Source organism: Neomonachus schauinslandi, chromosome 11 (genome assembly GCF_002201575.2).
Source record: "Neomonachus schauinslandi chromosome 11, ASM220157v2, whole genome shotgun sequence".
NCBI classification, from domain to species: Eukaryota; Metazoa; Chordata; class Mammalia; order Carnivora; family Phocidae; genus Neomonachus; species Neomonachus schauinslandi.
Window position 1 is genome coordinate 36848634 of NC_058413.1, and position 26953 is coordinate 36875586.

The window sequence follows — 26953 nt, forward strand, 5'->3', positions numbered from 1 at the left end:
AAAAAAAAAAAAAAAAAAAACAACGAAATCTTGCCATTTGCAACGATGTGGATGGAACTGGAGGGTATTATGCTAAGTGAAATAAGTCAATCAGAGAAAGACATGTATCATACGATCTCACTGATATGACGAATTCTTAATCTCAGGAAACAAACTGAGGGTTGTTGGAGTGGTGGGGGGTGGGAGGGATGGGGTGGCTGGGTGATGGACATCGGGGAGGGTATGTGCTATGGTGAGCACTGTGAATTATCTAAGACTGTTGAATCACAGACCTGTACCTCTGAAACAAATAATATATTATATGTGGAAAAAAAAAAAAAAAGAAGATAGTAAAAAGGGAAAAATGAAGGGGAGGGAATCGGAGGGGGAGACGAACCATGAGAGACTATGGACTCTGAGAAACAAACTGAGGATTCTAGAGGGGAGGGGCATGGAGGGATGGGTTAGCCTGGTGACGGGTATTAAAGAGGGCATGTATTGAATGGAGCACTGGGTGTTATACACAAACAATGAATCACGGAACACTACATCAAAAACTAATGATGTAATGTATGGTGATTAACATAATAAAATAAAATAAAATAAAAAAGAATGCAGAATTGTAAAGAACAGCTCCCTGCATATTTTCATCTAAGAAAGAAGGTGAAACTACACACAGCAGTTTGCCAATTTTTTTTTTACATTTTGCCACTGCTTAATATAAGTTGTTGGTGGAGTTGGTGAGTGGTGGTGGTGGGCGGGGGGTGACTTCTTTTCTATTTATCTGATTTCCCTAAGGAAGGTTTCCCCTTGGCCCACCCTCTCATTCTTCTGGAATGCTGGTGAGTGAGAGAGAGGACCTGGACATGCAGAGCCTAGGTCTTTGCTCACTTACGCACTAAGGATCACAAGGTACACAGGAAACACCCATTCTGGGCTGTTTCTATTGCTCTTCAGTGTGCAGAGGAAGCCCTATGTGAAGTGCTCCAGGGGTTGCCTTGGTCCACTGTGAATTGGTGCATCAGTCTAATTTGGGGATTCAACATTATGAATATTATTACCAAATACATAAACCATGTTTTCTGGTATAATTTTTATCAGTGCTCATATTGACATTTTAGTTTCCACTGCTTGATTTGTCTCTCAACTGGTTCTGAATGCAGGTGGGGGGAAAAGAGTATCACTTCTAGGCTCTTCTCAAAACACAACAGTTATCATAAAAAATTAATATATTGGTCCCCAAGAGTTCATCTCTGGTAGCCTGATAAGGCCACGTTTCTGAAGCTAGAAAACAGAGGATCTGATCCTCAACCACATGGACAAAACACAAAGCCAGCCCATAAGAAGACAAAGTAGGGAGCCAAGCCAGCAAGGAGACAGGAGAGAGTACTATCAGCATTCGAGCTCCTGGAGAAATGTGTTCCTAAATCCCAACCACATTTTTGCTCTTAGGTTATATGACACACCTGGAAAGCAAAGGCCAGCAGACATGTCCAACTTCACCAGCATACAACCAGCTCAGAAGAACCCTTCATTTGGGGATTAATGCTCTGTGCCAGCATCTTAACATTCTTAATAATTTCATCTTTGAATGTGTTTTGGAAATGCGGTCTGATGGGACAAGAGAGCATTCACTGAGGCTTTGGAGCCTCAGCTCATGTGTGGTCCCATCTCCCATGGCCTCCACCCAACCCAGGATGAGTTCTCAGCTCTCCCTTCTTGTGACTCCTGGGCCCTGGTCCCTCACAGCCTCTGTCTTCGCCACTCACCAATAATTGCCCTCTGCCCCCAGCAGGGTCCGGTGCAGATACAGGAAGGGTCAGGGTTGGGAATGCAGGCACGGGGGCTTCTCCAGGTAAAGGATGACTGTGTCATCCTCTCCCCAAGCTGACAGCACTCAGGTGCATTCTACACGTGATGCAGGGAACTGCTGGGGAGACTGCAGTCTCTTAGGTTGCCAATCTGTTGTGGATTGGGGTGCAGGGCTCAAGGGAAGGGGAGATAAGTGGCTCAACCTCCCTGCCCCAGCCAGATCACACTGCACTTGTGACGGCAGAGAGGAGCCCTGAGGTCAGTGGGCCAAGTGCATGTGTCAAGTTAGGGGATGGGCCTGAAGCTTCTCTGAGCATCTGCACTCACCCTAAGAGTATCCCGGCAGCCAAGGGAGTGACTTTATTTTTTAATTAATTGGGGGGGGGGGGGGAAAGAGGTAGAAGGAGAACCGGTTAGACACTTAACCAACTGAGCTCCCCAGTCACCCTCGGGAGTGACTTTAAATAGCAAATAGAAAACACCTTGATAAGTTGAGAAAGAGACTACAAAAGAAACGCAAGAACTTTACATTTTAGTACTCTTAAACAGAAGACTTTTCCTTTTTTCCCCCACTCTCATTTTACTCTGGGCTCTAACAATTACATAGCCAGGCTTGCTAGATTCCTCTTATTTGCAACCAAAGGAGTCCTAACTAACACATAATAATGCCTTTCATGTGGCTCTATATTTTGAATATTTTTTTGTAAGCCTCTTACACATAATACCATTTTGTAAATAAGTTATATTGGGTGGGAAGCATCTGTTCAAATCTTTTCCCCCACCACACTAAATGGTGATGTCTCCAGAGACCTTGTCTTATTTGCCTTTTACTCTTTTGGTGCCCAGAACTATGCTCCAGACACGCAATTCACACTTACTCTATGCTTATAAAATAAATGTCAGTATTATCAGTCATTAAGACAAGAATGTTCTCAAGGATCATCACATCTCATCCAGCCCTAAGGGACAGACAAGGGAGAAGGTCTCGCCTACTAACTGGCAGCGGCCCAAGGCCCACCTTCAGATCCAGGTCCATGCAGAACTGGGAAGGAAAGCAGGTCAACACTCTCACACACAACCCCAACCCTCAGGTCAGGTTGTGCAAATCAGATCTGAAACAGTTTGCCAGTGTTTTGTCCATTTAACCCCAAACTTTTAGCAGCAAATCTTGCATAGTTTCAAAAGTATTTTAGTCTATCAAAAAATGGGAGCAAATTAAAAAATTATAGATTGCCATTGTACTCTCTCTTTCCTTTCTGATTTCTTTACAGTCTCTAGTTAGAAGGAAATAAACAAACAAACGAAAGAGTGTTAAATAATGAATAGCCAGGGAGGAAAAGGAAGAAGGGGAAAGGAAGAAAAACGGAAAAGATGAGGGGAACTAAAGACAGTAGCACTAATCAGGTTAAATTGGATTTAGCTATGTCTTATTCAAGATTTACCCGTGAGCTGGAACAATGCTATCAACCTCCAGGGATATGGTGGAACTAATGCGGTAACATATGCAAACACATTCAGCAAGCCAGCTTGCACATATTTTGTGACTGTTGAAGCTGAAAGGGTATTTACCATCCACGTGGAAAAAAAAAAAAAAATCCAAAAAAACCACCTTCCCTGAGCACTGGCCACCAGGAAAGCCCATCTGAAAGAATTCACACCAATTAGTATTGTTTGAGAAAGTGCTGCCTTGTGTTTTGCTTGTGAATAGTGTTAATGCTGTTTATTTCTATGCAGATGTAGTCAATTCTCTGAATAATACCACCTGTAGAAGAGCTTTTATACATTAAAAAAACAGTTCAAGGGCGCCTGGGTGGCTCAGTCCTTAAACCTCTGCCTTACCCTCAGGTCATGATCCCAGGGTGCTGGGATCTAGTCCCACACAGGAGGCTCCCTGCTCAGCCTGGAGTCTGCTTCTCTCTCTGCCCCTCCCCCCCCCGCTCGCTTACTTAGAAGGATCTTTCTCTCTCTCTCTCTCACTTAGAAGGATCTTTCTGGGGCACCTGGGTGTCTCAGTCAGTTAAGCAGCCAACTCTTGATTTGGGCTCAGGTCAAGATCACAGGATCATGACTCAGCGGGGAGTCTGCTTGAGATTCTCTCCCTCTGCCCCTCTTCCCTCGTTCTCTCTCTCTCTTTCTCAACTAAATAAAATCTTAAAAAAAAAAAATTGGTTAAGTTGTCTAGTTATCCTTGTCCAACTCTCTCTGTAAATGTTTCAGTTACAGTTGGAAAACTATGAAATGTATGCCTTGAAACTGAGACACAAATTTGGGTACTTCAGTCAGAAAGCTGAGGTTCAAGCCAACTCATCAACTGCCTCCTCCTTCTCACTCATTGTACCACTACTGATACTGTTTTTACATTTTACAGCATTTGATATTTTAAAAAACACTGAGATATATATATATATACACATATACACTCTTTTAAAACTTCTTTGCAATAACATTGTTGGAAAAACACAGATGGTGATGTTAACCCAATTTTACTATGTAAAAATATAGAAGTTACAACTCACCAGCAAGGAAATCTTGTCTAACCCCAAACTCTGTAACCTTGTGGTCCAGTTCTTCAACTGCACTGCCCTGCCCCCCCCCAGGCACTATTTATAAAACATGAGATTCTCCCTATCTTATTGATGTCCACACAAATGACCATGAGAACCACGTTAAGAAAATTACTGTCCTTGATTCATAACTTTCAAGTGAAGATGTATTTTCAGAGCCTGTGGACACCAGGAACGTTACTGAAACTTATATTTTTTACAATCAGACTTTCAAATTTCACAAAGGTGAAGCTACTACTTACCACAACGACATGTGAGGGTTTGGCAAACACAAACTCACTGAACTAGTGCAATTAATATTATTTTATGAGGTAACATAATTCTGAAAAAAAAAAAATGCACTAAAGTCAAATCCCTATGTGCTCCTCAGACTTCTAGCATTGGCATGCAAGTACCAGCAGTGGGCTTGATAATCCACGGAATTATATTAATATTTAGGTCTTTTGTTTTACTTTGTTAAGTATCTTCAGCCTTCTTTTAAAACCTGAGCACTAGCACTTTTATTTGCCTCACGGAACTTAAAAAACACACACACAAATATTATATGTGTAAATTCCCACTGTAAAAGATGCAAACATGGGGCGCCTGGGTGGCTCAGTTGGTTAAGCGACTGCCTTCGGCTCAGGTCATGATCCTGGAGTCCCGGGATCGAGTCCCGCATCGGGCTCCCTGCTCGGCGAGGAGCCTGCTTCTCTCTCTGACCCTCCCCCCTCTCATGTACTCTCTCTCATTCTCGCTCTCTCAAATAAATAAATAAAATCTTTAAAAAAAAAAAAAAAAAAAAAGATGCAAACAACATTGAATTCATTGAGGTCAATGTTCTTTGTCACACATACACATCCCCATGGACAATAAAATGAACAGTTTGCATGTTTCCAGTCTCTACGCATTGACATAAGTATGCATATAGATATTTGTAAATAATAAATTAGATATGTGATGATAATATAGGTATTGACCTATAGATTTTTTTTCTCAAAAGTATGTCTTGGAGATCTTTCAGAGTATGTGTATGCACATGCACACGTGTATGTACATACATAGAGACAGAGTTTTAAATCACTGTATTCCATTCCACAAAATATGTGAAATCAATCATTCCATTACCGACAGATATTTTGGTTGTTTCTGACTTTTAGTGAATACAAACTATGCAGCAAAACATCACTGTATGTGCATATTCCTCCCCTCATGACATGTGCATTTCCTAGAATACATTTCAGAAGGTAAAATCAATGGAATCAAGAGGATCCTTATATTACTCTTCAGATTTACTTTAAATGTTGATAGATTTTCTCAAATTGCCATTAAAAAGTTTCACCAATTTACACTGTCATGTAAACAAATAATAAATCTGTTTACCCCAACCTCACCAACAGAGAATAAAATCAATTTTTTAAAGATTTATTTATGTACTAGAGAGAGAGAGAGAGCGCTAGCACAGTGGGGAGGGGCAGAGGGAGACAGAATACTTTAAGCAGGCTCTAGGCTGAACGTGGAGCCCAACTCGGGGCTCTAACCCGCGACTCCAAAATCATGACCTAAGCCAAAACCAAGAGTTAGAAGCTTAACCACAGTCACCTACTCAGTTAGTGTGCCGAGAATAAAATCGATTTTTAAAAATTCTCCCCAGTTGAGAGCATGAATATGGTTACTTAGTCATTGCACATTATTTCTCTCTCTTCATCAGCATGTCATCTCTGCAGGGGAGTACTGCTAATATGCTGTGTGTCCTTGGGTAAGTTACTTAACCTTTCTGTGCCTCACTTTTGTCACCTCTAAAATGGGGATAATTACAATAATACCTAACTCAAAGGATTATTTCCTGTTTTTTGTACATTTTGCCCCCTTTTCAGTGTAATGTTGTCACTTTGCTCTTTGGTTAATTCAGTAAGTTAACACATACTTACTGAGTGCCTACAACGTGCCAAGCATCGTTCTAGTTGCTGGGGACAGACCAGGGAGTCAAAACTAAGTGGTTGCTCTCAGAGAGCTTCCATTCCAGTGGGGAGGCAGACAGTACAGATGCAAACACATAAATGTACAATGTTCTGTCATGTTGTGTTAGTTAAGTAGGGTATGAGGCTAAGAAATAATAGGGGTGCTATTTTAGGGTTGGCCAACCAAAGTTGCTATGAGAAGGGAACCCTTGCATAGAGACCCCAAGAAAGTATCCAGGCTGAGGGGACAGAGAGCGCAAAGCCCTGAGATGGGAATGTGGTTGGCATGTTTGAGAAATAGTGAGGAATAATATGTTGGTTGTAGAAGGAATGAGTGAGAGAGAAGAGAGCTGCCAGCTGAGAGGAGCCAGAGACCAGATTCTGAATGCTCTCATAAGCCATCAGGAGCAATTTTAATTTTATTCTAAATGCAGATGGCAGCCAAGGCACTGCCTCTGAATTGCTGAACTGCTCAGCACACAGAGAGAGACCTGAAGCCTCCTACCCAAGCAGATACCTCGAATATGGCCACGGGCAGTGCCCACTTCCTCTCTGAGCAAAGCTCATAGGGAACATGAGCAATCACAGTGTCCCTCCCAAACTCAGGCCGAGAGGCAAAGCCAAACAGAGCCATTCACAGTTGTGGAACAATGCCCCTCACCCAAAGGCATACCTTCTGCATTCAATCCAAAATGTAGACTTAAAGCATTTTTCTTCTTCTCTGCTGCACAGTGCCCTCACCAGATGACAGACCAGGAACAGAAGCCTGGCCAGGCTCAGTTAGCACCATGGTGAAAAGGGTTTGCCACATGAGTACCAGGAGCCCAGGCAGGCCAGAGGCCCCAGCTCACCCCTAAGGCAGCAAGCCTACCTCTGCAGATGGTTCCATTGCCCACGTAGCCCGGTTTGCAGGTGCAGCTGTGTCCCTGGACAGTGTTGGTGCAGATGGCATTCTCATCACAGTTGTGCTGCCCGCTGCCACATTCATCATGCTCTGTTTGCAGGGGGAGAAAGAGAGACACATGTCTTCTTAAGTTGGCATCACAAGTGTTGGAAAAGTTGGGACTCACCAAAGAAGAATGACAGGGACTACCAGGTATGGGGCTCTTACTATGTACCTGGCAGTTTCTACACCTAGTGAGGCTGAAATCTCAACAACTCTGCAAGTTGAGTGTCATTATCCCTGCTTTGCAGGTAAAGAAACTAAGGGTCCGAGAAGTCAGGGTCTTATGCAAGTCACAGGACTGGTAAGAGCTGCTCTAAGGACATTGCCTTTTCCATGACCTGCAAAGGTTTCTATTGAGGCTCCAAGGCAGTGTTTCTCAGCAGGGAGCAATTCTGCATCTCCTCCCCACCGGAACACTTGACAATGTCTGACAATATCCTTGGTTATCATGGCTTGGGGTGGGGGTGCTACTGGAATCTAGTGGATACAGGCCAGGGAAGCTGCTAAGCATCTTACAATGCACAGGAAAGCCCAGCACAAGAAAACATTAATTAGTACAAAACGTCAACAGCACCTAGGTCGGGAAAACTTCCTCTAAGGTCAAAGAAGGAAAAAGAAACAATCCCACATGTGAGATTCCAAAGAAGAAGGCTCAGTTAATATAACCTGGCAAAGAAGCATTTACTAACAAGGAATTTCAAAGGAATTTCATTGGTCATGGAAAATGTTGGCAAGCATGGGGTTGTGCCGAGTCCAAAAGGGATTTATTCTTAGGACCTCTCTCCAAGGGCCTTCAGCGGGGCCCTGAACTCTAGTTTTCCATGTAGCCCAACTTCACAAGGGTCAGCATTCAACCCCTGGGTTGATGCCTGATGGGTAGTCACATGGTTGTATATTTTCAAATAGCTGTGGCATCCTTAACCCACAAGATGTTGGAGGATGTAGATCCAACACTTTAAAAAATGAACTGAAAGATTCCAAGTTAGAAATCAAGATTTCACAGATAATGACACTTTCCTGTGATAATCAGGAAACTTAAACAGTCATCCAAACGACTACTCTGTCAATAAACAGTATCGAAAGTTTAGGCATTATTCCCTTTAACATCCGCTAGTATAACTTCTTAGAAATTTTAAGAAGAAAATTCAGATAAATTTATTTAAGTCACAAGAGGTCGTAAAACAAGAGTTGAAATCCAGGCTAGAAACCTCCCCAAAATAACACTAACTGAACAACACTAAAAATTCAATATAGTTTATAAAATGTACTGTTAGATCATTGAAATATCATCTATCGGGTGCCTGGGTGGCTCAGTTGGTTAAGCGACTGCCTTCAGCTCAGGTCATGATCCTGGAGTCCCGGGATCGAGTCCCGCATCGGGCTCCCTGCTCAGCAGGGAGCCTGCTTCTCCCTCTGACCCTTCCCCCTCTCATGTGCTCTCTGTCTCTCTCATTCTCTCTGTCTCAAATAAATAAATAAAATCTTTAAAAAAAAGAAAAAAAAAAAAAAAAAAAGAAATATCATCTATCGTCATTAATTTGTATTCTAAATTTTCTAACAGAGACCTGGTAATGAGAAAAGTTGAATTCTACAAAGTAGAGCTGTTTTAGTCACCCATGTGCAATTAAAGTAGAGCACACACAAGCATATGACTCTCGATTTAACACCTTGGATTTAAAAAAGGAAAAAAAAAAATGTCTTCCAGCCTTAAGACCAACCCAAATGGTCAGTGAGAAACATGCACAGGTTAGCAAGTAGGGAGAAGAGAAGATTTATGACAACCCACTTCAAGTCTGTGCTAATGTCATCTCCAGCACACTCCAGAAATCGTACAACCCCATGGATGTCAGATCAAATTTACAGACCTATGAAGCACCCAGTATACACAGGAACCAGAGGATGCTGGGCACACAAAAAGTCGAAGAGTATAGACTTCGATGCCCACGTTTTCAATCCCTTACTTAAATTCATTTAATAATTATTAGGGTCTGTACTGGGAATACAAAGGTGAGTAGATATGATCTCTGCTCACATGAACATTTTAATAGAGGCCACCAGGTGTCAATATACAACTAAGCAGAACACAGGGGAGAAGTGATAAGGGTTGTAAGTAGGTAACCTTATATTTTATCAGACAAACAGAATATACTTTAGAGTGAACGGGGACTCTGCTAATTATCACACTGGAATAACAGGCATGACTCATAATTGCTTACACAAGCCGGCATGTGTGGTCATGATAGATAGGAGGAATAAAGATAAACTGAAGTAGGAGTCCATTGGAGGAAAGCAATTTCTGGCAGTAGGGAGAAAGGTCTTCTTGCCAAAGGTAGTATTGGAATTGGTCTTTTAAAAATGGTCATGGTTTTCTCAGTCAGAATTGCCCATGAAGGGCACTACGGGTGAAAGAAAGGTATGGTCTTATGCAACATCCCAAACATCTGGTCCACCCTCACCTACCAAGTCTTTTTTCCCCCAAGCTTTGTTGAGGTATAATTGACAAAACTGATGATTTCTTATACGCATACATCATGAAAGGTTTCCCTCATCAAGTTAATTAACACATCCATCCTACCTGGTCTTATCTTCCAATTATTTTTGAAGCAAACCCTCTTCTCTGATGAGATGGCCCCATCACTGGCCTGCAAACCTATGAGTTCATTCCTACCTCTCTCCAGTTTGTCATTTTGTTTCCATGACTCAGTATACAGTCTCCCAATGTAGCTGGACTATCTGCACCCTTGGCTGGCTTCAAACACTGCTTCATGCCCATACTTTTGCCATAAAAGCCTTGCATATCTGCTCTCCACACCACATAAATTTCACCATCTTGGAACTTTTACCAAATTTGGTATCTTTAAATCCTCAGAGGCAATCAGATACATGATGATATTTGCGAGTTTTATCATTAATGTTTTAACTGATTCATTTGAAGACAGCAACTATAGCATATTTTATACAACCTCCACCTTACCTATCATTACTTCACATAATGGTCCTGAACCTAGAGAGCGCCAGGCATTGAGCTAAATGTTACACATACATCATTTAATTCTCCTATCAATCATATGAAGATGCCTCATTTTACAATGAAGGAGCTGAGATAAAAAGACACTCACTAATCTGCCTAAGATCACAAAACCAGTTAGTGGCGGAGCTAGGAATTGTGACACTGGACACCAGGGTGACGATATCACTGAGCCGTTAGAAGCAAATCTGGATGTGGCTGAAGTTAAACCAAGACATATGGAAGTGATTCCATAAAGCCAGAAAGGAAGAAGGTCTTCTTCTATACGAGCCCCAAATTCCCACTGAAGATCTGACCTATGTTGGACAGAAATAACAGTAGAAGGAAAGGTCTCTAAAAACATCAAATTCCCTTACAGCTGTTGGAGATGTTGCAAAAGGTGCTGGACAAGCAACTGAACAGGGGAGAGATGAATGACAAAGCAGTTGAGAGCACAGACTCCAGAACCATGCAGCCCGGGTTAGAGGTCCCTGGTTTGCCACTTATTAGCTATGTGAACTTAAGTTATTGAGCCAATCTGTGTCTTAGTTTCCTAAGGTGTAAAATGTGGATAATAATAGAACCTATCTCCTGAGGTGGTTGTGAGGATTATATTAGTTAATATAGGTAAAATGCTTATAGCACATTACAACTAGTCTGCGTTCCATAAATGTAAGCTATTTTATTACTGTTATTACTATTGCCATCACTACTGCAATTATTTGTGAGCAGACTTAATTGTCGGATAGTAGTTAAAATTGGTTAAAAAAACATTCTCTTTCCTTTATAAGCTGGTAGTTCAGGCAGAAAGGCTGTGAACAGACTGGCTTTTGAAGACAATTAAATTAAGAATACCTCTTTGAAGACCCAAATAAGTATTTGCTTATGTTCAATTATGGTCCCCAAGAAACAAGACTATAGATTGGGAAGGTGAAGGATGTATGTTTATAATTGTTGATGTGTGACCTGAGTTTGATTACAGTATATTTGGAGCATACAACCTCCCAGGAAAAAGAATAATGATTGTGGTGGCATGCTGTTTCTCCACTGATCATGAGAATTATTGGTATGCTGACTAATATTTACTGAGCACTCAGGAAGCACTGTCATTTTCACATGGGTCCTTTCTCCTCCTATTCTTCCTCTGCCTTCAGCAGAAAGGCTTAGAAAGACTCTAATCTACCTCTGTAACATTGTAATCAAATGTAATCAATAGCCATTATCCATTAACACCTTGTTTTCCTTAGTGCACTAATCAGGACCCAAAGAAGATACTGAAATAGTCACTTCAGCTGCATATGCTCCATGTCTGGGGTCTGGCTGGCTTGTGGCTTTCTTTTGTCCAAAGTAATCTCTTACTTATTTTACAAAATTGTTATAAATGACCCCACTGGGAGATGCCAAGCACATCTCACCAGTCACATTTTATAGATGAGGAAATTGGGGTCTAAAGCACTTAAGAGGGATAAGTACATAGACAATAAGTTGTATGTCTGGAACTCAAACTCTCATCCATCTCATCTCTTTTCCTGCATTCTTTCCAAAACTCCACTTTATGCTATGACCCAAAGGAACTTCTAAAGTGTTGGCCACAGTGTAAGTAGATTTTTACTTTTTAAAGGAAAATAGTCACAGATTTACAGGAAGTTGCAAAAGTAGTACAAGAAGTCCCATTACACTTCACCCAGCTTACCTCAATAGTGCCATCTTATATAGCTGTAGTAGAACATGAAAGCCAGAAAACACATTGGTATATTACCATTAACTAGTCTATAAACCTTATTCAGTTTATACCAGTTTTAAAATCTACATCCATTTTGAGGGGTGTGTATGTGTCTGTAAGTGAATAGTTGTAAGCTGTCTTATCCTGTGTATAAATTCAGGTAACCACCGCCACAATGAGCTATTTTTTCTTTATTTACACCTATTTACCACTTCCCCACATTCACCTATCCCCAGTCCCTGTCCCTTGTCACCTAATATGTTCTCATCTCTATAGGTTTGTCATTTAGAGAATGTCGTATAAATAGAATTCCACATAAAGTAAATGTTGAGATTGACTTTTTTCACTAGACAACATGTCCTTGAATTCCATTCGAGTTGTTGTATGTGTCCATAGTCTTTTGTTGGGGAGAAGTATTCCACTGTATAAATGCATCAAAGTTTGTTTAACATACTCACATTAAAGGACACGAATTGTCTCCTTTATTTTGCTATTATGAATAAGTTTCTATGAACATCTGAGTACAGGTTTTTATGTGAACATGTATTTTCATTACTCTGGAATAAATATGCAAGAGTGTAAATACAAGGTCACATGATAAATGCATGTTTCGTGTTTTAGGTAACTGCCAAAAAATTTTCCAGAATGGCTGTACCATTTTATATACCCATCAGCAATGTATAAGTCATCAGGTTTCTCCACATCACAGTCAGCATTTGGTATTGCCACGTTTAAAATTTTAGTCATTCTGATGGGTGTGTAAGTGATACTGCACTATGTTTTTAATTTGCATTTTGCCAATAGCTAATGGTGTTTAACATCTTTCCATGTGCTCATTTTCCATCTTAGGCTTGGCTTTGGTGAATCTGCTCATGTCCTTTACCCATCTATAATTGGATTTTTAATTTACTGTTGAGTTTTAAGAATTCTTCATATGTTCTAGATATAAGGCCTTTATTATGTGGCTTGTAAATATCTTCTCACAGTCTATACCTTCTATTTTCATCTTCTTATCAGTCTTTGCATTGCAAAAGTTTTATTTTTGATGAAATTCAGTTTACTTTTTATTGTATGAATAGTGCTTTTAATGTCATGTCTAAAAACTCTTTGACTCTAGGTCACAAAGATTTTCTATTTTTTTTTTTTTTAACAGTTTTACATTTTAAACCTATGACCCATTTTGAGCTAATTTTTGCATATGCTGTGAACTTTAGGTTGAGGTTTATTTAGTTGTTATTATTTATTAATTGCCTATGCTTGTCTAATTACTGGAGTGCCAAATGTTGAAACGGCTACTTTTCCTTCATTCAACAGATTATGTACCTTTGTCAAAAACCAACTGGTTATACCTGTGTTGGTCTGAGTTCTCTACTCTGTCCCAATGATCTATGCGTCTATTCCTCTGTGAATACCACACTGCCTTAATTACTGTAAGTATATAGAGAGCCTTAAAATCAGATATAGTGATTTCCCCACTTTATTCTTCCTTTGTCAAAATTAGTTTAGTTATTCTAGTTTTTCTATCTCTCTACATAAATTTTAAATTAAGCTTGTTCATTTCTACACAAAGTCTTGTTGGGATTTTAATTGGGATTGTGTTAAACTGACAGATCAATTAGTAGAGAATTGACGTCTTTACCACATTGAGTCTTCCAATCCAAGAACATAGTATATCTATCTATTTATTCTTTAATTTCTTTCATTAGTGTTTTGTAATTTTCAGCATACAGATCCTGTACATGTTTTGTTAGCTTCATAACTAGATTTCATTTTACTTTGGAACAATCGTATATAATATTATTCTTTTAATTTGGGTTTCTATATGTTGATTGCTAGTATATAGGAATATAATTGATTCTTGTTTGTTGATATCATAGCTTGTGATGTTTCAGAACTCATTCTATAGGTTTATTTTTTTGTAGATTCCTCACAATTTTCTACATAATCATGTCACCTATAAATAGAAATAGTTTTCTTTCTTTCTGATCTCTATGCTTTTTATTTCCTTTTGTTGCCTTTTGTGTGGAGTTCCAGTGCTATGTTGCACAAAAGTGTTGAGAGTGGACATCATTGGTTTGTTACTGATCTAAGAGAGAAAGCATTCAGTCTCTCCTTATTAAATATGATGTTAGTTCTATCTCATAATACCTTGTCAGAACTGGATGGAGGTTCAGCTCCCTGGTGAGCCCCACTAACAATGAAGTTGGGAAAGAGTAGAGTGTCTATTAGCCTTGCCTTGCAATGCCTTGTTCAGTCTCCAAGCTGCTGGGTGGAGTGGAGTCCCAGGACCAAGCTGAACCCCACTGACATTACTACAGGGAGGGAATCAGCAGTTTCTCTCTGCAAGCAGGTTTCCCATTGACAGATGGCTAAAGTAGAGGAGGTATTTTCAAAAAGGTTTTCTGTTCTGTTAATCCCCCTTTTCCCTAGAAGAAGTAGAGTTGGCTTTTCTTGGAGCTTTTATGTGTCTATTCTTGGTTTCATGTGGCAGTCTTCTTCAGCTCCTCAACTAGGACATAGGAGATACAAATATAAAATGGGCAGCTTACTCCTTGTGGCTCCTCAAGTCCCAAAGTTCCCAGGTACTTCACCTTCCTTTCACCTTTCAGAGTCTTCCTGGCTATTTGTTGTGTTATGTCCAAGGGTTTTCTTTTTGTTGTAGGAGAAAAGGCCTGGGAGAAATGGGGCTAGTCCATCTTGGTCAGAATCAAAAGTCTTCCATATATTTAATTTTTAAGAAATTAGTCACTTCCCTCCTCTGCTTTTCTACATAGCACTAATAATTGGGATTTTTCATAAGTAACATTCATTGAGCACGTACTATGAGCCAGACTCTGCTCTAATGTGTTATAGCATTCATATGACTTAAGAATTATTATCATCCCTATTTTCTATATGAAGAAACAGGAACAGAGAGGTTGTGGCCAAAGGTTATAAAGTGGTGGATACAAACCAAGACAGTCATTGTCAAACGATGACAGAAGAATTACAGACATGTCATTGTTAGTCATTCTTAAGTCTCTTTCTCCCTTAATCCCTTATAATATATCCATCACCAAGTCTTGATTTTTCTACATATCTCTCAAATTCATTCCTATATCCCAATTTCCATTGCCATCACCCTCATCCAAACCACCACTATCTCACCCACATCTAAGCTGCTCTCAGTTAGTGCTATAGCTTCTTAATGGATCTTCCCCACATTCAGTATTGCCCATTTTTAATTTATTCTTCATACTACATTTAGAGCAATCTTTTAGGAATTCAAATCTGATCACCTTGCCAGCCCTGCTCAAATTTTCCATCCATTTACTTCCCTTTGATCTCAAAATGTGAACACTGTTACTCTGTCCTCCTGGTCCCGACATGGTTTCACCTCCACCTAACGGCCTAGCCCCATTGTGTTTCATTGTCACTCTTGCCTGCTCTGCTCACCCACACTGTCTTTATCTACTTCCCTCAGGTCAGATACTTTCACGTGTTCTTCCCTCTTGGCCCAGGTAATGCTTGCTTATCCTTGTTGTGTCAACTCAGTCCTCACATCCTCAGTAAAGAACACCTGATTTCCTTGGTGGGTAAGTTTCCCTTGTAACCTACTCCTATAACACTCAGCACTTCTCCTTCATGAGGGCAATCATTTGTTAGTGTACTAGTATTTTTACTAATACCTGCCTTTTCTATTATGGCATAAATCGCTTGGGGATGTATCTCAAATTTATCTTTCTTTACTTTAGATCCAGCCCTTAGCAGAACTTCTGGAACTTAGTATATGCCTAATATTTATAAAAGGAAGGAAGGGAGAAAAGGAAGGAGGGAAGGGAGGGTGGAAAAAATGATAGACAAAGAGTATGATTGCCTTTAGCATCAAAAGTTGCAGAGAGGTCAAGGAGAAATAAGATTAAGAAAAACATAACTGAATCAGGCAGGTGAGGGAAACTTAGAAGAGCTCAAAAATGAAATACAACTGGTACTGATGTGTTGATGTATTTATCACAGGGACTTTGTGGGAGGGGGAGAAAGTGATGTGGTTTCAGGAGCTCTCTTTGAGGTAGGCCATTTCTTTCATAAAGAATTGCTAAGGATTGTGAGATAATCTAAGCCTTGTAAGAAAATATCTATCTGCAAATCATTTATCTGACAAGTGACTTGAATCAAACACATATAAAGAACCTTTACAGTTCAATAAAAAGATAACCCAATTAGAAAATGGGGAAAATATTTAAATAGACATTTCTCCAAAGAAGATACACAAATGGGTAATAAGCACATGACAAGATGCCCAGCATCATTAGAAATTATGGAAAACCAAAGCAAAAATCACAATGAGGTACCACTTCACATACACTAGACTCAAAAACACAGAGAAGGGGCACTTGTGTGGCTCAGTTGGTTAAGCGACTGCCTCCAGCTCAGGTCATGATCCCAGGGTTCTGGGATCGAGTCCCACATCAGGCTCCCTGCTTAGCAAGGAGTCTGCTTCTCCCTCTGACCCTCCACCCTCTCATGCTCTCTCTCTCTCTCTCAAATAAATAAAAATCTTAAAAAAAAAAAAACCACAGACAATAACAAGTGATGATAAGAATGTAGGGAAATTGGATCCCTTCTACATTGCTGTTGGGAATCTAAAACATTTCAGCCACTTTGGAAATTACTTTGGTAGTTCAGCAAACTATTAAACATAGGGTTACCACATGTTCCAGCAATTCTACTCTAAGGTATATATCCAAGAGAAATGAAAACACATGTCCAAATACTTGCACAGTAATGTTCATATCAATGTTACTCATAAGACCCAGATGGTGGAAACAACTCAAATATTCATCAACTGATGAATCCATAAAGAAAATGTGGTACATCCATATTATTTTTGTATATTATTTTATGTTATTCAGTAATAAAAGAGAATGAAGCACTGCTATGTACTACATGTATCATGCATGAACCTCAAAAACATTTTGCTGAGTGAAAGAAATTAGTCACAGAAGACCATGTGTTGTATAATCTCATTGACAAGAAATGTGCACAATAGGCAAATCTATAGAGACAGGAAACAGATGAGTGGTTACTGAGGACTAAGCTTGAGGAAATGGAGAATGAGGGTGAATGGGCACGAGTTTTCTTCTTGGGATGTTAACAATGCTCTAAAATCAGATAATAATGGTTGTACAACTCTGAAAATATACTTAAAACCACTGAATTGTACAAATTAAGGAGGTAAACTTTATGCTATAAAAATTGTATCTCAATAAAGTTTTTAAAAATTTTTAGCACTTATTTATCTATCCATGCTTTAGGATGAGGAGGTAAAGACTCATCAGAAATCATTCTCAGATGAAATATTCTTTTGTGAATGGGTATAGATGGAATATTAATTATTTTGCTAACACCCTAGGAATACGCCAAATTACATTAACTGAAAATACTAATTATTTTATAGTAATATTTTGGGGGTAGAAAGTAATTATGTATAAAATGTATGCATCAATTACAAGATGATCCTTACTTTCCTAAATGTGAAAACTGAAAATCTATGCTTTAGGCCCAAGGACATGTGTTATTTATAATCTAAAATGGTGCTTGAATTGTTTGAATTCAAGAAACATCTTTCTAACTCAGAATAAATATGACTCAAAGCTCCCCATTTCATTATTTGGTTATTTTCCACTCCCACTTTGTACTCAGCAGGATTGCACTATGGTTCTCAAGATTTTAGACAAAAGTTCATGAGTAGACTGAGATGCACACTGGTTATTACCATAACCCATAAAAAGGCAGCTCAAAGTCCTGCTTATTCCCTGCTAAGCACAGGTGATAAGATCTTTGCCAAGAGCAGGTACCCTGATATCAGGGACCTAAATCTTTAGCTGCACCACAAATCCATTCTCCTCAGTGGAACTGGCCCCACTCTGGGAGACATCCCTTTAAGAACTTAGGGGTCCCCATCTTCTCTCTCCTGGGTGTAGCAACTTTAGCTTAGACCCCTATGACCTCCTCATATACCAAATCCTATAATCCCAGATCCTCCTGTGTAATTCAGTCTCTTTGAAAAAGTGTATTAACTCTGCTCATTGGCGAAGAGGCACTGGGTCTCCAGAACTGGAAGCTGTCCTTCACTCAAAGTCCTGAGTGGGGTTATGAGCAGAATGGGCATGTGGATTGCAGAAAAAAGGTGGGAATGAGGAGTGAAAACTAGTTCCCATCCTTTTCAATTTTACCATAGCAGTAAGAAACAAAACACAAAGTAGAAACTCAATCAAGTGCTTTTCTACTTGGATATATAGTATTATATATTAAATATGGCAGGTTATATATATTGTATATTAATCATTTATATATATATATTTGTACATACATAGAAAGTCTATAAAATGTATGTTAAACTATTACCAGTGGTTTACACTCAGGGGAAGGTGAATAGAGGATAAATGGGAGGCATTTAAACTATTTATTTTAGTCATTTTATACTTCTGAATTTTCCTTTTTACAACAAACATCTTTTATTACTAAACAATAGGGCTTTTTTTTAAAGATTTTATTTATTTATTCATGAGAGACAGAGAGAGAGAGGAAGAGGGAGAAGCAGGCTCCCAAAGAGCAGGGAGCCCGATGCAGGACTCGATCCCAGGATCCTGGGATCATGACCTGAGCTGAAGGCAGACACTTAACCATCCAGGTGCCCAACAATAGGGTTTTTTAAATGAATGAATAAACTTGTTTTAGATTCATCCAAGTTTATACAGAAAAAGCAAAGTTTTGGAGGCTGACCAATCTGGATGCAAATCCCAGCATAGGATGCAAATCCTAGAGAGACTGGGCCAACTGTCCATGTTCCAGTTTCTGTGTAGACAACATGTGGACAATACCATTACTAAAGAGTAGAAAACTTGGCTTAGTCTCTGTTTCCTCACATCTGAACAGACTCTCCTACAGAAGAGATGTTCAAGGAATGTTTATATAATGAAACCTCATGAAAATAAACTTTGTAAACCATCTGGTATCATTTTGGGCACATTGTAGGTGCTCCAAAAATGGCAGAGATCATCACACCATCAACATCATCACAGTGCAGGGCTGGCCTGAATTTTCCATGAATCCTTCCTCAGTAATTATGGGAAGATTTCACTAGGAGGTTTGTTATTCTCCTCTATGTCCCAGAGGCCTAGGTCCAAGTCCAGCTTTGTCACTTGCTCACTCTAGGATCTAAATGAGTGCATTTAATGTCCGTGAGCCTCAGTGTCATCATCCAAAAATGGAAACAATAAGAAACATCACACAGAGCTGTTGGAAAGATTAGCTGAGAAAGCATGGAAAAAGTGTCTAGCAGCACACCAACCAAGTAATACGGATTCAGTAAATGTTAATTTGGCTCCACAGGGATAATTCAGAAATGCATCATTAAACTACAAAATTGATGAAGAACTGAACAGTGGTCCATGTCTCTGGGCTTCTTTTAAAACACCTGGTCTGACAGGAATATCCAATATGAGAATAAAACAAGCAAAACTGTTCTTTGACTTTAGTTTTATGTAATAATCTTATAAGCATCCCCAAAGTGACCCTTTCTCTGAGGCCCTTTTTCTCTCCACCGTGAAGATGGTGGCTTGTGACTGTTCGGGTTCTACAACTACCCAAAGGAACTCGGAAGAAAACTGTCTAAATGTAAAACACAACAGGAAAAATAGTACTGCATTAATGCTTATCTTTATCATAGAAGTTTGCCTGTTCCTGCCGGGAGTCTTGGTATGAATATGTTCTTTCTCTTTCTGAAGCAAGGAGATGGTACAGAAAAACAAAAGAAACTGGAGAGAGAGAGAGAGAGAGAGAGAGAGGGGGGGAGAGAGAGAGAGACTGGCAAAAGGCAAAGTCTCTTTTCCTCCCTTTTAATCAGTGATTGTGACTCCTTGTCAGGTGCTCTGGGGGGTCTCATTTGACTTACAAGGTCCCCAAGAAAAAGAGGCTGCAATCAAAGGAAACACAGAACCTTGAAAATGTGCTAGTCCTATTCCCCTGCTTTCCAACATGCTTCTTCAAATTCCTATTGAATTCGTCCTCCATACCCAGCTGCAGGGAGTTGAATAATGTCCTCCACAAAATGTATGTCCATTGAAATATCAGAATGTGATCTCATTTCGGATTTCTGCAGATGTAATTAGCTAAGGTGAGGACATACGCTGTTAAAGTGAGCCCTAAATTCAATGACTGGTGCCCTTATTAGAAGAGGAGACACATCAAAATACACAAAGGGAAGAAGGTCATGCAAAGACAGAGGCAGAGATTGGAATTATGCAACCACAAGTCAAGGAACACCAGGAGTTACCAGACTCTCCCCTAGAGCCTGTGGAGAGAGCGTGACCTTACTGAATCCTTGATTTTGGATTCTGACTTCCAAAATCATAAGAAAAAAATTCTGTTGTTTTAAGCCACCCAGTGTGTGGCACTTTGTTAAAGCAGTGCTAGAAAACTAATATACCAACATTACATATAATTTTTCATAGCCTAAGTTGCTGAGAGGATGCTAAGGGGACAAGTTCTGATGCCCTTCACTGTTTTCTAGAATAGAGACACTAGAGGATCGAGGGAAAGGGTATATATAAGGCTGTAATGAAATCATTTGACTGTGCTTAAGGTGGGTAAATAGAAGAGTGAGGGGCAGACATACTGAGTCTGAACCACAGGCCCCCACAAGCAGCTGATCCAAGATACCAGTCATCCTCTTAACCCTTCCGAGACTCAATTTACTTTAAAGCAGACATTATACTACCTGCCTGGCTGTGGAACAATATTAAGAAAAATATAATTAGAAATGTTTGCTCAGGTCCCACAATATAGCAGATACTGAAAAATTGTTAGCTTTTTAAAAAATATTAACTAGGCTGGGACTATGAAAATTATACTTAAACATTTTTGCTAGGCCAACTACCAAGGAAATGCCACCTTGTAAATATTAAAGTACATATTTATTAAGATGGAAAGAGGCTTACAATAGGTCTCTGACACCCCAGCTCTCTGATGAGTATTCCTAGGAATCTGTATTAACACGAAAATCCCTGGAGCACAGGAAGACCCGAAGCTTTATCCACCTCACTGCCTGCAGTGGGGGTAACACTTTCTGGGTCACACTGTGAGTGGTAAAGTCAACTCACCATAAAGGATGTAATAATGTCAGATACTTCCCCGCTGCCCTCCTTACAGAGCTGGGGGCCCAATGGGTAAGTATGCTGGGCGATTTCTATGATTGATTTCTTCTCTGAGTGCAGAGGAAGACTAAAAAGAAGGAAAAGAAAGAGTATGGGGAAGGAAGAGAAATAGATCATGCTAACTTTGTGGCCCTCTCCCTGCCCTTGGTTGCCTTTTATCCCTGCAGATCAGACGCTCAATAATAGATGTAAAAAGCAGCTTTCTTTACCAGCACGTAATTATTTAGGACCTCTTAAGTGGTAGGAACAGGTTACAAAGGCTAAGACACACACTGGTCCTGCCTTCATAAAGCCTACAATCTAGAGACAAAAGCAGGCCCTTCTGATCCCAGATGACATGTGCTAGATATAGTAATACACAAAAGGGGAACATAATCCAGGCAAGAATCAGGGAAGCCTCCCTAGAGGAAGTGACATATAATTAAAAGACCGAATGGGAAATAGCCAGGCAAATGAGGCTGGGGGTCAACATTGAAAATAAATACAGGGGTGCCTGGGTGGCTCATTTGTTAAGCATCTGCCTTCGGCTCGGGGTCATGATCCTGGGGTCCTGGGATCGAGCCCCACATCGGGCTCCCTGCTCCACAGGGGGCCTGCTTCTCCCTCTCCGACTCCCCCTGCTTGTGTTCCCTCTCTCGCTGTGTCTCTCTCTCTCTGTCAAATAAATAAATAAACAAAGAAAGAAAGAAAAGAAAAACAAACAAACACAGTCTAAGCTCCAAAGCAACACCAGAACTCACACAGTAAGTCATCACAGCAAGGTGATAGGTCTACAAAAATTGCTAATTGAACACTAGGATAGAAACACAAGGCAGAGCAAATAACCCTGTTTATAGACATAATGTGTATGCTGTAATGAAGCTGCCTGATAGAAATCTGATGTGCCTCTCTTCCGGTGATCAACTTCCAGTGCTCACAGGTAGTATAAATTTTTTTTTCTGTGTCTACGGAAGAATTTCCAAGAATGTCCAAAACATGATATTTGCCAGATTACCTCACCATTCCCCATCAAGGGGTCCAGTCTAATTATCCTCCTTTTGAATCTGGATTTGCCCTTAAAAACATGTATCTAACCAAGGGAATGTAGCATGAAGTATGTAATATGATTTCCAAGGCTAGGTCAGAAGTCTGTCAGCTTCCGGAATGCTTGTTATCTGGATGACCCATCTCAAGAGATTATCTCTTAGAATCCAACTGCTATGTTGTGCAAAGCTGAAGACACATGGCCAGACATGTATACATAAGTCCAGTCAAGGACCCAGCTGAGCCCAGCCTTCAAGCAGTATCAACCTAAGCATCAGACAGGTGAGGAAAGAAGCCTTCAGAAGATTCCATTTCTCAGGTGTCTAATCCTCTCCAGCCACTGAGGTCTTCCCAGCCGAGGCCCAGATACCAAGGAAATACAAGCCATCTCTACTGGGCCCTGTGTGGACTATTAACCCACAGAATTTATGAGCATAGTAAAATGGTGGTTGTTTCACACCAACTCTGAGGTAGCCATTTATACAGCAATAGGTAATCAGGACAGTATCCTTGGCTCTGCACACCGGGCATGATAAGGAGTTCAAGGAGATTTTGTGGAACTGAGCTGAAATGGAGGCAAAGCACATAGAAAGACTGTGTTTGCTCCTCTGAGATCGACTTCCATCCTCAAAGTGAGCTGTACGAAAGGATGACTTCCTGTCAATTGTTGCACCAGTTTTTACTCTGCAAAGTCTTCAGTTACCACTTAGCACAGATGGACCCAAAACAAACCCAAAGCAGCACAGTTCTGCAGCAATCAAAATATATTTTCTTTTTTTTTTTAAAGGTTTTATTTATTTATTTGAGAGAGAGAGAATGAGAGACAGAGAGCATGAGAGGGAGGAGGGTCAGAGGGAGAAGCAGACTCCCCGCCGAGCAGGGAGCCCGATGCGGGACTCGATCCCGGGACTCCAGGATCATGACCTGAGCCGAAGGCAGTCGCTTAACCAACTGAGCCACCCAGGTGCCCCAATCAAAATATATTTTCATCAACATCAACTAAATGATGGCCCTGAGCTCGTCAATGCATATGTGGATAGCACTGTTGAAACCTGTCACTACATTCTACATTCAGTTCCTCGGGTTAATGAGGCCTAATAATGTACGACTGTAAAAGGAGGAAGAAAAATCGTACCAACAAAACGAAAAGGTTTTCCTGGAGAATTTACAGGAGGACAGACGCATAGACAAAGGTCAGAGACAAGGTTTCATCTTCCCTAGAGGAGAGAAAATACAGTAATTGGAAATCTGAGCTCTGGACACACACACTACTAGGTTAAAGTCTCAGCTTTGCTACTTAATGACTGTGTGATATGCAGTTTCTCACACTCCTTTCCTTTAGTAAAAAAAAAAGGCTGGATCAAGATTAAATGAGATAATATGTATGTGATGTTATTCTAATATTTATCATGCACCTGCTATGTGTTTGTACGATTCTAAGCACAGAAAACAAAATGGAGAACAAAGATAATTTCCGTGGCATGTGGAGATCACATTCTAGTGGGGGAGACAACCCACAAATAAATACACAAGAAATATGTATCTTATTTGGGGTGGTGATAATATGAGGGAAAATAAAGCAGAGTGAGGGGATGGGGAGTGACAGGGGTGTTAGATGAATGAAGGAGTAAACCATACAATGATCCTGGGCAATAGCACTCAAGGTAGAGAGAAAACCAATATAAAGAGTTCAGATGTGGAAAGGAAGGGGCAGGGGGCTGGGGTGGCAAGAGGGAAGTGAGGTAGTGGGATGATAGTAGGAAATCAGGTCTTCCAGGTAGCTATGGGTCAAATCAGGTAGGTCCTTTTAAGCCATAAGGAGTGTATTCTAAGTGTGGTAGAAGCCTTTGGTGGGTTCCCCATCACCCTCTACATGAATTGCTTAGAACAGCACTTGGCATATTATAGCATAAGCTCATTAGTGGCTATTCTGTCAAGTTATTAAGGACTAATGTCAAGCCAGGAGAGCAGAAACACACTGATCTGCAGCAGCACTTAGTCAAATCCCCCACTCAAAGCAAGTGATGAGGCCAGAGAGTGTAAGACCTCCAGGCTCCAAGTAGAGCCAACAGTTCCAGTCAGATATGCAAGATGTAGCAACAAGGAAATGAAACAAAGCCTGAAAGGATGTCAGGCATTCTGCTCTCACACAGGCTACATTACTCTGTTCTTCATGAAAATCCAAGTTGGGAGGTAGCAACTCCTTGTGCAGGAAAATATTATGATTTGCTTGTGACTGAGTCACTGAATACACAGTGAGCTACTTGAGGTTATGGACATGCCTTGTTTCTACATCCTTGACATGAGGATCTAGTGCTTCACTGTCCAATATAGCATCCACGAGCCACATGTGGCTACTGACCCCTTAAAATACAGCTAGTCTGAATTGAGATGCGCTCTAAGTATAAAATACACACTAGATTTCAAGACTGTTCCATAAATAAGAATGTAAAATACCTCCATAATTTTATATCAATTACACATTGAAATAACGTTTTGGACATACTGCATTAAATAAAAAATGCTAAATTTTATTCCACTTGTTTCATATTATTTTCTTAATGTGGCTACGAGAACATTTTAAATTATGCATGTGGCTAGCATTATATGTCAAATGGACACCTACATATCAGGTGTTCCCTAAATGTGGACAGGAAATAAATAAAGGAAGCGGAAGAGCTCTAAGAATATTTCTGCATTCTTAACCAGGGATGACAAACAGGGTTTATCTTGAAAGCCAGGTCTGATCATCTGACTGTGGTTACCTGGAGTGCTATCTGAGAAAGCACTCAAGGTTCCAGCTCACTGAGAAGATTCTGGGGTTAATTTATAATATTTGCCATGGACACAGGAGGAGAATGGGACAGCCCATGTAAAATGTAATGATTATTTCTTGTATGGGAATAATATCAGTAATTTGAGAATACATTTTACACTGGGCATGTGCTGAACATTTACTCTTGTTGGATATTCTCCACCCATGATTTTATTCTCTTTTTCATAACAACCTTGAAAGATAGTAATTACCATCCCTGTCATACCTATCTGAAAAAGGATATTCAGAGAGTTAGTTACCTAGGTTATTTTTTTTAAAAGTTCAAGGTTTGAACCCAGGACAGCCTGTCTCCAAAGCTCACTCTCTAAGCACAACTTGCCAGGATCAGGCACTGCCTTCTGATACCACAACCCCCTGGGATGCTGGGTGGCCAGCATGGATCTCTGGATTCTACTTCCTCCCTAAAGGTTGGTGCCTGACTTATTCCTCAGCGTGCATCTGTGCTGACCCACCTTTCAGATAAAGTGGTATCAGCAGGGTACTCTCTCAAGCCCTTCGTTGAGCTTAGATTAGTCTAGAGCAGCAGTTCTCAAATCTGGCATGCTTCAGAATAGGGAGGGCTTATTAAAACACAGATTGCTGAATCCTACCCCTAAAAAGTTTCTGATTCAGTTGGTTTTGGGTAGGGCCCGAGGATTTGGATCTCCAAAATGTTCCCAAGTGATGCTGATACCACTGGTCCAGGATGCACACTTAGAGAATTATATGTCTGATCCAGCTTCCAGATCTTCTTGGCCACACATCACATTAATACAGCTGGGGGAATTCTTAAAATGAACCAATGCCCAGCTCTAGAGGAGACCAACTGAATTAGAATCATTATTGTGGGGTTCAGGCATAGTATTTTTTAAATCTGTCCCAGGATAAACATGAAGGTGGAGAACCACTGAGCTATCTGCTCCTCCTGTTTAATCCTCTTTTCTAGTTATTCCAAAGGATAACATTGGGAAAAGATAACCAAGCCCCTTCCAGTCAAGGAGCCAAGCAAGCCTTACTACTGATTCACTGCAGACAGGTTCAACATCAGGGCTGAGCTCCAGCCTGGGGGTTAATCGGTGGGTGTTAGCGGGTCCAGAGGCCACGGGATAAGTACAGCAGCAGGAGACAGAGCCCCTAGAAATGCCACCCAGTAACTGACAGTCTGTCCTACAGAGACATTTTAATAGTGATTAAAGGTCAATGTGTATTTAGTCTCTGTCCTTTGCTTCATAGCTGGAGAATCTTCCAGTGTGAAGGACACTGACATTATAACTATCATCTGGCTCAACAGGAATGAAATTAGATGGAATGAAAATGATCCACATTTGTGAGGCTCCCCAAAGAGAAAACCTAGCTAGCATCTAATCCTATAAAATCTACAAAGCTAAGAATTTCAAGTATAAACATAATGAGATTTTTTTTTCATAAAAGTAGGACAAATCCTTGGAACCTAAAAATCTGATATTGACTTCTCCCTTTGCAGTGCCCAAAGTGAAATCAGCAGACAGTCTCTAAAACCTTTCCTTTATCCCTGTCACTCAAAAAAAAAAAAAAAAAATGAGGAACATAAAACGAAAGGATTTCTTATCTATAAACTTTTCCGGTGTTTGGTAACTTTACAGAAACACAAGTCAAATACCCAGTATCTCCTGGACACAAAGTTCCTACAACACTTCTATTTTAGATTTAGTCACAGGAGGATTCTTTTTCCTCTCTAAAGACACTTTCCCTTCTTTTAAAATGCTACTTATTGGCTTGTGGCTTTGCCAAACATGCTGGGTAGCTGTAAAATGCAAACACATTTTCAAATATTTATTGACTTGATTTTTTGAGACTTCTGTAACAAAATGCCTTTAGGCTGCTCTCTCTACAGTGTGTGCATTCAGACACACTTCTTAGAAAGTTCTTGAAAAATTACCCAATTCCCACCCAGATGCCATATAATAT

At 40.2% G+C, this 26953-nt stretch overlaps 1 protein-coding gene across 3 annotated transcripts in view; it reads right to left on the reverse strand.

Moving 5' to 3' along the window:
* The window catches only part of NELL1 (neural EGFL like 1), an 805269-nt gene that overhangs the window by 310849 nt on the left and 467467 nt on the right, over window positions 1-26953 (reverse strand). For all 3 annotated transcript variants that reach the window (XM_021685858.1, XM_021685859.1, XM_021685857.1), the window contains one exon: window positions 7167-7289. In XM_021685858.1, coding sequence (XP_021541533.1) covers window positions 7167-7289 — 123 coding nt within the window. The remainder of the gene's footprint in view (window positions 1-7166; window positions 7290-26953) is intronic.